We start from the raw sequence: 11,964 nt of genomic DNA, 5'->3' as shown, positions 1-11,964 counted from the left end.
GCAGGCATGGCTGACAGCGCCAACCATCTGCCCTTCTTTTTTGGCAACATCACCCGGGAGGAGGCAGAAGACTACCTGGTCCAGGGGGGCATGAGTGATGGACTCTACCTGCTGCGCCAGAGTCGCAACTACCTGGGCGGCTTCGCCCTGTCGGTGGCCCACGGGAGGAAGGCGCACCACTACACCATCGAGCGGGAGCTGAACGGGACCTACGCCATCACTGGTGGCAGGGCCCACAGCAGCCCTGCTGAGCTCTGCCAGTACCATTCGCAGGAGTCCGATGGCCTCATCTGCCTCCTCACCAAGCCTTTCAACCGGCCCCCCGGAGTGCAGCCCAAGACGGGCCCCTTCGAGGACTTGAAAGAAAACCTCATCAGGGAGTACGTGAAGCAGACGTGGAACCTGCAGGTGGGCCGTGCGGGTCCCGCTGCCTGTGTTCCTGGCTTGTAACCCACCCAGACTTCCATTCCCTGCAGAGCCATGCAGGGCAGTTCTCTGTGCCCACAGAACTGTCTCCTCAGCCAACCTCTTTGGCCCAAAAATGCCCTGCTCCAGGGAGACAGCCTTCCCTCCCCCAGCCACAGTGATGGCCTCCTGCTGGCGACACAGGGTTCTCCACTGCAGGGAACCACTTCTCCTAGGCCATGGTGGGCCCTTTCGGAGGGACCCCAGTCTGTGTCCGCTGGTTTTTATTTACCTAACAGGGTCATGCTCTACACACTGATGGGCACTTGACCTTACAGCCTCCTGACACCTCTTGCGGAACTTTCTCTGTCAGTGCACACGTCTCCCCGTTACCCTTTCTCTGGCTGCCTGGTTTTGCCTGAGACATGCTGTAACTTATCTAACTAGTACCTACTGATGGACACTTTTGCTGTTTGCAAATAATGCTGCTAATGATACCGCTCCATACACATCTTATTCTACGCTTGTGTGCAGTATCTGCAGGATAAACTCTGAAAAGGCAGATTTGCCCCAGCAAAGGATGTGTGTGCTTAATCCAGGTATAGTGACAAGTTGCCGTCCAGAAGGGTTGCAGAGGTTGTGACAATTTACATTGCTACGACATTCTTAACGGCACTTGGTGTCAGGAGCCAGTGTTTTGGTTGGGTCTCCTCCTGTGTTTCCTGGATGTGTGCTCAGTGCATTTGGTTGTGTTATTTGATACATACAGATTTACGGCAGTATTCACTAGCTGGGGATTATATACAGTGACTCCGTTTACTCCTTCACCCTGTTCTGTATCAGATTCAGGTCTGCAGACAGATACTGCAGTACCGTGTGCTCGGTACTTTTCAGTAACATTTATCGGGTATGTCTTAGGCCGTCCTTTTATTCCTTAAGTTAGATAAGTCAGATTTGTTGGGTATAATTTATACAGAGCAGATTCATCCTTTTTGGGTGTACAGTCCTATGGTTTCTGACAAATGCATAGCCTCATGTAAGCCCCAGCACACTGAGGACAAACGAGGGCTCTGTCACGCCATCAGGCCCCAGCCCCTAGCGGCCCCTCATCTGATTTCTGTCTCTACAGTTTTTTGGGTTTTTTTTGTCTTTTTGTCTTTTTTTCCGTGTCCGGCAACGGATCGCAACCCTCAGTGTTGCCCCCGTACCGGACCAGGGACCGGCAACGGGATTGCAAACCTCGGTGTCGCTCCGGCACGTCGCTCAGCCAGTGAGCAGGAGCTGGTCTGTATGTGGGATCCGAACCCTCGGGCGGGAGCGCTGCCACGCTTCCCAAGCGGCGCACTATCCAGTGCGCCACCGGGCCGGCCCATCTGTCTCTACAGTTTTTTGGGTTTTTGTTGTCCTTTTGTCTTTTTTTCCGTGTCCGGCAACGGATCGCAACCCTCAGTGTTGCCCCCGTACCGGACCAGGGACCGGCAACGGGATTGCAAACCTCGGTGTCGCTCCGGCACGTCGCTCAGCCAGTGAGCAGGAGCTGGTCTGTATGTGGGATCCGAACCCTCGGGCGGGAGCGCTGCCACGCTTCCCAAGCGGCGCACTATCCAGTGCGCCACCGGCCGGCCCATCTGTCTCTACAGTTTTGTCTTTTCCAGAACATTACATGAGTAGAATCCCACAGCACGCAGCCTCTGCAGACCGGCTCCCTTCACACAGCACAAGGCGCTCGCGGTCGGCGCTGGGCCGTGGCTGTGCTGAGGACTGTTCTGCAGCTCCCGCCTTCGGGCTCTCCACTCGCTTCCTCTCACATGCCTCTGTGGTGTGTCACCTGCTGCGACTTCGGTTCCCCCCTCCACCTGTGACACGGGCAAGATCAGCATGGCCACATTCCCTCTCTCTTCTCTTCTCCTCCATCTCCTGCTTTGGGCTGGGCACAGTTTTATTTTTACTCCTTCTGGTTCTCTTTATAAATGCAAATAATCCAAGTGGGCTCTTCGTTAGTTACTGCAGAGAATACCCCTTTCTCTCCCACTAAGAAATGAAGAAAGCAACCGACTCACTTCTCGGCCCCTGGCTCCATTGTTGATTTTTGGTTTCCACATTGTCATTTTCACATGGTCAAGATTTTTCACCTTCACTTTCTGTGATCAAATTTCCTGACGATACAGGACTGGGGGGCGGGTGAGTGCTCGGAGATGCCCGGTAGAGGTGGCCAGGGAAACGCAGGAGCTTCCACGACTCACGTCTCAAAGCACCTTAACTTATGAAGTGACCAGGCTGTGACACAGAATAGTCTCCTCGACAGCTGTGGTCTGAAGTGTCCAGGGCAGGAGGCCTGTTTTCTGGACCTCGTGGGCTCTGTCAGATGGTTTACAAAGTCTCGTCTGCCTTTGAACAGGCCAGTGTCCTCCTTCTAACATCCATTTTCTTATTTACACATGTGCAGGTACTAATGTGATATACAAGGAGTCTTACTGGCTTTACTTATTGAATGAACGAATGAGTGAAGGAAGGAAGTCTAATCCTGTTTTCCCACGCCGGACTCAGGACAGACGGGAAGTGACTTCTGTGTCCTCTTCCGTTTGTGCTCGGTGTTGCTCACGCTGCTTCTCCCGGCAGGGCCAGGCTCTGGAGCAAGCCATCATCAGCCAGAAGCCACAGCTGGAGAAGCTCATCGCCACCACTGCCCACGAGAAGATGCCCTGGTTCCACGGGAAAATCTCCCGAGATGAGTCTGAGCAAACTGTACTGATAGGATCAAAGACAAACGGAAAATTTTTGTAAGTATCGTGTCTTCTGCTTTCACCTCCCACTACCAGGGCTGCCTGGACAATTAGGGGCAATTCAGCCTCCCCATGATGGGACTCCATGTGACCCGAGTCCTCGGACACCATGGGGGCTGCCCAGTCTGACCCTAAAATGAACACTCTTCTTGGGCACTGAGGGACATAATGTTTACAGAAAAATGTTATGCAGCCCCATATTCTACTTTTAATGGCAAATATCGCATGTGTCACAACTTCTGTGGCTGTACAACTAAGATAGAAGTACCACAGTTTGCTCCCTCAGATTTTCCCCATGACCTCAGACGTTACATCTATTTTTACTTGAAACTAAGTGCTTGCGAGACAGATATTAAAGAAAATTTCCTGGGAGTCACTTACAGGAATGGCGAGTGCAGCTGTCTGATCGGAAGCAGGTTTGTGGGCTTCAGCCTTACGAGCTCAAAAATTAGAAAGTATGAATCCCAAGTTCTGTCCGTCGTTACCCTCCGTGATTCAATGTAACCTAACATTTGAGAAGGTGCTGGAGACACAGGCCAGCTCAGGTGGAGTCTGTGGTCAAGAGAAGGGAAGAAGCTTCTCTGGGTGGTCCCGGCAGCACAGTGGGTGACTGTGGCAGGGGAAACGCCCACCTGCAAGAGTCCACACTCGCTGTCACTGCCTGAGAGCCTGAACCAGGAATGGCGACGCAGCTTCATGGTTAAGCATGCTGATTAATGCCAGCTGACTTTGTAACTTTTCCTAGAAATAGAAGTGTTTTCTCTGAATATCCATCTATTTAAAGAATTTTCCTCGGACTTTACGACAGTACCTCTTAATTAAAAAATTGTGGTAAACACAATACTCTTAAAAAAAAAAAGAAAGAAAAAGGCGGGCTGGGTGACATGGAGAGACTAGAGCCACAGGCTGCACGGTGGGTGCTGGCAGATGTGCCGCAGGGAGGGGAGACACGTCCCCTTAGTGTGGGCACCCATCAGCTCATTTTCCCTGAGGCTTCGTCTTTTACCATTTTCTCAGCAATAATTTCCAACACAAATGTCACAGGACTGCATACACAGCATCCTGGAGTGTACAGTCAGCCCCAAATAGCATAATCTAAGAAGGGGCCTGCTGACTCCTGGCTGGTGAGACACCTGCTCTTGTGTGTCAGAGCTGCCTAGTCCCGAGAGCAGCAGCTCGCCCCACATGGCCCGAGTTCTGCTCTGGCCAGCTGAGCCCCATGCCCACAATGGGAGGCCTGCAGGCGGCTCTCATGTGACCAGCACGCCTTGTCCCCCGCCCGTCCTCGGGGCTCCACAGGGTCCCTGAGTCCCCCAGTGGTCTGATAAGCCAGGGTCTTGCTGTACCCCGAGGCTCAGTATCTCAGGTTGCAATGGTGATGAGCTGGCCTGCACCCGTCAGAGGACCCGATGAAAGTCTGCCCCTGCGCCACCCCTTCCACCCTCTCCGCCACACAAGCAGTGGGAAATTCTCACTGGCAGGAAATCTCATAGCGTTGTTGACAGAGAAAGGAGGGGAACAGGCCCTCTAGAAGGCTTCACTGCTTGGAGATTTCACCTGCCACAGCGTGTGGGTCCGCAGGACCTAACCAGGGTACCCACTGCTGCTAGGCATGTGACCGCTCCTGTTGGAAGGACAGTGGGTGTGTTATGTTGTGTTTAAACATACTTGTGTACACTTGTGTAGAGTGTGAAAAGTTTGCCAGAAGGCCCAGATGGCTATGCTCCTAGCCCAGGGCAGGGTCTGTGTCAATGAATATGGTAAGTTCCCCAAATCCAGGTTGCCTGGACATGGCTCCAGATTCTTTAATCCTCAGAAGTGTTTGCATGTGTTTTTTATGGGAAATAGAGCTAAAAGTCCTCAGTGAAGTTGTTTTAGTCTGTTTGTGTTGCTTATAACAGAATACCTGAAACTGCGTGATTTATAAAGAACAGAAGTTTATTTGGCTTACGATTCTGGGACAGCTGCATCTGGCACGGGCCTCAGGCTGCTTCTACTTATGGTGGAAAGTGGCAGGGAGCTGGCGGGTACAAGCAGATCACATGGCGAGAGGAAGCAAGAGAGAGAGAGGAGGTGCCAGGGTCCTTTAAACAATCAGCTCTCGTGGGAACTAATAGAGCAAGAACTCACTCACTACCCCTCCCCCAGGGAGAGCATTAATCCATTCATGAGGGATCCGCCCCCATGACTCAATCAGTTTCCAGCACTGCCACATTGGAGATCAGATTTCCACATGAATTTTGGAGGGGACAACACATCCAAACTCCATCATTGCACCCCTGGCCCCCCAAAACTCATGTCCCTCTCACATACAAAATACAATCATTCTATCCAACAGTCGCAAAAGTCTCAGCTTGCTCCAGCACCAACTTAAAAGTCCAAAGTCCAAAGTCTCATCTGAGACCAAAAGCAAAAGTCCTTCCAGCTGTGAACCTGAACAACAAAACCAAATTTATCTACTGCCAAGATAACAATGGTTGAAGAGACACTGGGTACACATTCCCATTCCAAAAGGGAGGAATAGGCCAGAAGAAAGGAGAAACAGGCCCCAAACAAGTCCAAAACCCAGCAGGGCAGACATTAAATCTCAAGGCTGGTGAATCAGGGACCTTGACTCCTCTGCATGCTGGTGTGCGGGTTGGGTCCCCAAGTCCTTGGCTGCTCCACTCCTATGGCTTTCCTGGTCTCAGGCCACACTTCACCTCTCCCAGGCTGGTGTTCCACTCTGGTAGCTCCACAGGTCTGGGGTCTCCATGGCGGTCCCGCTCTCACGACTCCACTAGGCATGGCACTGTTGGGGTTTCTCTGCTGCAACTCTGACCCCACATTTCTGCTCGGCATTGCTCTAGTGAGGGTTGTCTGTGGCGACTCCACCCCTGCGACAGATCTCTTCCTGGGCCCCCAGACTTCTCCATACATACTTTGAAATCTGGGTGGAGGCTCCCAAGCCTTCCCAGCTCTGGCATTTTGAAGCCTGCAGACCTAACACCAAGACTTCCAGCTTATATTTTCCAAAGCTCTAGGTCCAGCCACACCAGTGGCCAATTTAGCCACAGCTGGAGCTACCAAAGTAGCTGGGGTGCTGGTGCTGGAAGCATCTTCTCAAGGTGGCCCTGGGCAGTGAGCCCATGGACGGTGCCTCGGGCCTGTTCCCCAAGACCATTCTGTCTCCCTAGGCCTTTGGGCCTGAAATGGAAGAGGTGGCCCCAGAGGCTTCTGCAATGCCTTCAGGGCCTTTTTCTCCTTCTCTTGATAATCCCTTTACTTTGTACTAATCTTAGCTAATGGTCACTGGGCTGCACCATTGCATGCTCTCTGCTTTTCTACCACATGGCCATGCTGCAAATTTTCCAAATCTTTATGCTCTGCTTCCCTTTTAAATTCTGGCTTTATATCATGCCTTTGCTGCCATAACTCAGAGTAGGCTGTTAGAAATAACCATGCAGTGTCCTTAATGCTTTGCTGCTTGGAAATTTCTTCCGCCAGATACTCTGGTTCACAACTCTTACATCCCGCCTTCCACAAAGTCCAAGGGCATGGACACAGTGCAGCCAAATTCCTTGCTATGGTGTAGGAAGGGTGATCTTTTGTCTAATTCCTGATAAGTTCCTCATTTCTATTTGAGACCTCATCGTCCGCATGGTCTTTACTGTCCACGTTTCTATCAACATTCTGGTCACAGCCATTTAACCAATCTCAGTTCCAAAGCTGCATCCACATTTTCAGGTATCTGTATAGCAACACCCCACTTCTTGGTACCAATATTCTGTTTCAGTCCGTTTTGTGTTGCTATAACAGAAATACATGGAACTGGGTAATTTGTAAAGAAGAGATGTTTATTTGGCTTACGATTCTGGGACAGCTGCATCTGGCACGGGCCTCAGGCTGCTTCTACTCATGGCGGAAAGTGGCAGGCAGCCGGTGGGTACAAGCAGATTACATGGCGAGAGGAAGCGAGAGAGAGAGAGAGAGAGAGAGAGAGAGAGAGAGAGAGAGAGAAGGTACCAGGATCTTTTAAACAATGAGCTCTCGCGGGAACTAATAGAGTGAGAACTCGTTAGTTACTTCCTCCTCCCCCAGGGAGAGCATTAATCCATTCATGAGGGATCCGCCCCCATGACTCAATCAGTTTCCAACACTGCCACATTGGAGATCAGATTTCCACATGAGTTTTGGAGGGGACAACACATCCAAACTCCATCAGAAGTCTTAAGCAGCTCCAGTTCTGGTGGCCTTGAGTGTGTTCATTCCCAGTCCACAGTGGCAGGTCCCTGTCCTACATTCCCTGGTTGGGACAGGCGCAAGTTGCAGGAAGTCCCTGACTCAATTTTGAATAATCAAATCTGCCCTGCTTACGGGTCATTTCATAAAATGTTCCTTACTTCTAATGAATAGCATGGCACAGTGCCTTTAGAATCAGAACTGGATTCCATATGTTACTTGTGTCCTCACTTAGAGATGGGGGTGTCACCAGGGGCACCTGTCCTGGGACAGCCAAGAGGCAGAGCCAGCTGTTCTTTTCAGTCCCTTATCCAGATTTTCCTAAAGAATGTGTCCCCCATTTGTTTTCCAGTCATCACGTTAGCTTGTCCATCCTTGGACCGACATTGTCAGTGGTAGTTGCGGGAAGCGCCAGATGCCAGCACCATTCTGGGCACTGGGAGTGGAGAAGGAAGTCAGCGAGCATCTGCTGTCATGGAGCCGACATCTTAGTGAGAGAAAGGGACACGGAACAGCAGGAAAGGACTGCACAGTGTGTCAAGTGCCCTCAAGTAAGGGAATAGAGTCCTTGGGGGTTCTGTTTTGCGCTGGGGGTGTGGAAGGGCCTCGCTGTGGAGGAGACATTTGAGCAGAGACCTGAGGCACAGAGGAGCTGTCCCAGCCCAAGCATGGCACGTGTGGGGAATGGTGCTCCTGAGGCAGGAGTGTGCTAGAGAGCTGGGCCCAGGGACACCACTATAGCTGGCGCAGAGTGAAAAGGGAGGGGGTGCATCGGCGTTGAAGGACTCTGCTTTGGCCAAGTTGGTGGGTTCACGTTTGGGAATGTTAAGGCCAGATCCAGCCAATGTTCAAGGGATCCGTCTGGCCCCGGAGCCAGCCCTTCAGAGGCTGCACTGTGTGGATTTGGGTACATATGTACCGAAGTATGTTGTTTACTTTTTATCGTGATTTTTCAATCTCTATGCCTGAGCATGGGGATTGCATCTCATGTTTGTTGGAAGATGGAATGGCATGTGTGCTGGTTCATGCTGCTGGAGCTCCAGGGCATGGTGCAGGACATCCCTGGGCTCCCACTGTGTGGCTCTGCCCTGCACATTCGCCCTGGCTGCTGGGGGGGCAGGACAGGCTTCCCATCCCCCCTGAGTCCCTGTCCCTTGTGCAGTGGGCAGGGCCAGGGGCTCTGGGTCACTTCTGCACACATAGCCATCTCCTCTGTGGGTTTATTGTCAGTAACACGGTTCATCTCTGTCTTCTGTGGTCCTCGGCAGAAGGCAGAGTGTCTGAGCCTGGACTGCCACGCAGGCTGCTGTGCTTGGCGAGGCAGCTCACTCCAAACCCCTTGGGAATGATGGTTTGCATTTCCCATTTTACTTGGGAACCCCAGTGACTTCCACCGGGGAACAATCAATCCATCAATTCATCAGAGGTGCATGGAAGAGCTCTTGTATTCCAGTTGCTGGAATATAAAGATGACTGCATGGAGTCGATGGCCTCGTGGTGGGGACAGATAAATATCCACAATACAGCACAGTCCATGTTTAATGGCAGTGCAGAGAGCGCTCTGGCTCAGATGAAGGAAAGTGGTTTCCCTGAGCCAAGTCCCGAAGGGTAACTTACTGAGGACAAGACTGCCAGGCGGCCGTCTCCTCCTGCTGTCAGGTGCCTGGGTCACCAGCACTCAGCTTGGTCCTTGCTCCATGGCCATGTTCCTGCTCCTCCTCCCTGTCACTCTTAGTTTTCTGCACTGGTCCGTTCCCAGCTCTTCCTGGACATGGCGTGGCTCTAGCCCACTGCTCCCCACCCGCTGCTCACAAGGATTCACACTGGACTTTTTCTTTTACAAAGTGGCAGATTTAAATAACAAATAAGTATTTCTTTCATCAGAGGGAAGGTTTACTTTTGCATTGCAAGCCATAAACTAACCAATAGCATTTTACCAGGTTGTTGGGATAGTGTGGGCAAACAATACCCCAGAAATGACTCTTCATACTTTCATCATTGGTACAAATGTGCTGTCTTCACCATTTAGATGCCAGCATTTGAGCCTGAGGCTATTATCCTAAAAGCAGCATTGGTAAGAATTGGACTAAAAGATGAAAAAAAAAGAATTCCTAAAACACACACACACCACCATGACCACCCAGAAATGCCTTTGCTCCAACAGACTGAGAACGCATTGGGGGAAAGGCCGCATATTTCAGAAAGTACAAGACCTGGATTTGATTATAAATCCTCGATAGTGCCGTTCAAAATGCAGAAGATAGGCCCAGGACCTCCCGGCTGTCCTGACGGACTAGTCTGGGGATGCCGTCTAACCCAGATTCCAGTTTTCTCTCCTCAGGAGCCGTGTGAAATCCATTTCCGGTGACAGCACCCCTGAGCGGGAAAGGTCCCTACCACTTCCTGGGTCTAAATCCCTTGTTTTTTAAATGAAGACTGAGACTTGTCCAGGGTCCACTATGACCAGCCCTACTCTGAACCCCCTGCGAGGGGTGGCGTTGGGGCAGGGCCACGGAGTGTATCAGAAGCAGCAGAGGCTTTCCTCTCTTGTCTCCTGTGCACACAGCTCAGCCAGACCACTCAGGAGTGACTTTGAGGGGCCAGTTGTCAGGGACTTTGCACATGGTGCTTGAAGAATAAAGAATATAGGCACAAAGGCTCTTTCTGGAGAAGACAGAGAACGTGGGTCTGCAGCGCCCTCTCAGCAGCATTTCTAGAGATGACGCTCCTCACCTGCCCTCTGCTGTGGCAGGCCCCTGCCTGTGTCTGGGGTCCGGTGGCCAGATTCAAGCATTGGATGGGGAGTCCTCCAGTCACGTCTGGCAGGTGAGAGTCAGACCTCTGCCTTGTTGGTGACGCCTGGGACCTAGGCAAGGCAGAAGGGTCTGAGGGTTTGTCCGATCAGGTCTCTGAGGACTTCTGCGATGGCACAGTTTGCTATTTTGAGAAGTTAGTCACAGCCCTGGTATGACTGAAAAATGAATTTTTTAGGAAAGGGAAACAAAGCTTGTTTTCCAAAGGTTATATAGTTCCTCCCCCCAAAGAAGGATTGGGATTAGTGGGGTCCATAGTAAAAAACTTTGGAATCCCTCTTTACAAAAAAAAAAATGCACAAATTAGATTATTTTTTAGAAGGAGAAAAAACAATAAATTATCATTTTTTAAAGCTGGTAAATACTAGAAACATACAAAATTTAGAAAAAAATCATTTTTTAGCTAGCTAGCTGCCTGACCCATCTCTGTAACACCTTTATTTTCTACTTGTTTTTGACTGCATTGTGTTTGGTTCTTTTCATTCAACAGTAACTTAGTAATATTATTTTCTATCTATAGAAAAAGGGTAATTCAGTTCTCTCTCTAAGTTCACAAGTCATTATTTTTAATGTCATGTACATTTTGGGGAAGTTGGAGTGGAACTTTCTTGGCTGTGACCGAAATGTCTTTTACAAATTGTACAAAAACCTAGGGCCACAAGGTCACGTTGCTGGGATCCCCTTAGGCTGGATGAGGCCGTGCGGAGCAGGTCGTGGGCAACACGCCTCTGACCCTCCTGTGCAGAGATGCCCCATCCTGGCGGCTTGCGCTGTGCAGCCCAGATCCTCTCCAGTGTGCATCACGTGCGCTGACATGTCACGTGACACGCTCTTCATTCTATCCTATGAACTTAGAATGAAAACGCTCTGAAAAGTCCATGTCATGCAAAATTTTAAAAATGGTATTGTCGCTTTTTTTGTCTTTAATATACAGATAAATATTTTATTGCTTTTGACTTAGAGTCCTTGCAGATCCTACAGAGTCAAGGTGACCTTTAAGGCGCAGAGGTGGCTGCTCTCCAAACAGGTGAATTCATGTGGTAAAGAAAAGGTAGTAGTTCGGATCTGCGGAGGGGTCATCAAACCAGGAGATCACCAGTGCCACTTCGACTGCAGTTTCCACTTCTGGCTTCAGAAGTGTGCTGAGTAAAAACAAAAATGGCTACAAAGGTAGTCCCTCCTTCAGCAGGATATTCGTGCATTCCACCAGATAAGCACCAGGCACTGTGATAGGAGCGGGGGTACGGTGACCAGTGAGACACCAGGGTGGTCTTGTAGAACTCAGTGACACTTCCCAGCGTTGCCTTTATTTTGTTTCTGTTTATCTGTTTATTGTCCCCCACTCCACTTGCTCTGGATGCCACAAGAGCAGAGACTGGGCTGTTGTGTTCATGGCTGTCACCTTAGCACTGACATCAGTGTCACGTGGGGGGAATCTTCCGGGGAAAAGAAGCATTCAGGCTGGGCTCTGAGCGATGAAAGGAAGCAAGTAGGCTGAGAAGGAAGAGAGGTAATCTTCTACCCCAGGTAGCGTGTGTGCAGAGCCTGAGGGGCCTGCAGCATGACTGCAGCATGGCATGGCCCAGGGTGGCAGAGGGAGTGACACACGCATGGCGTGGCCCGGGGTGGCAGAGGGAGTGACACGCACGTCGGGGAGGTGGTCGGACCAGAGAAGAAGCTCCTCCTGAGGAGCTGACTGTGTAATGTATTTTCCAAATGGGGACATCCTGGGGGGGGGGGGG

At 50.9% G+C, this 11,964-nt stretch overlaps 1 protein-coding gene across 1 annotated transcript in view; it reads left to right on the top strand.

Annotated features, from left to right (window-relative positions):
- Nucleotides 1-11,964, top strand: part of SYK (spleen tyrosine kinase) — a 52,923-nt gene continuing 40,959 nt past the window's right edge. The window contains exons 1-2 of the mRNA XM_008566155.1: nucleotides 1-408; nucleotides 3,025-3,185. Coding sequence (XP_008564377.1) covers nucleotides 7-408; nucleotides 3,025-3,185 — 563 coding nt within the window. The 5' untranslated portion in view covers nucleotides 1-6. The remainder of the gene's footprint in view (nucleotides 409-3,024; nucleotides 3,186-11,964) is intronic.

This window comes from Galeopterus variegatus, unplaced genomic scaffold (genome assembly GCF_000696425.1).
Source record: "Galeopterus variegatus unplaced genomic scaffold, G_variegatus-3.0.2 Scaffold225, whole genome shotgun sequence".
NCBI classification, from domain to species: domain Eukaryota; kingdom Metazoa; phylum Chordata; class Mammalia; order Dermoptera; family Cynocephalidae; genus Galeopterus; species Galeopterus variegatus.
Note: the sequence above shows the minus strand (reverse complement) of the source record. Positions and strands in the feature narration are given on the sequence as shown.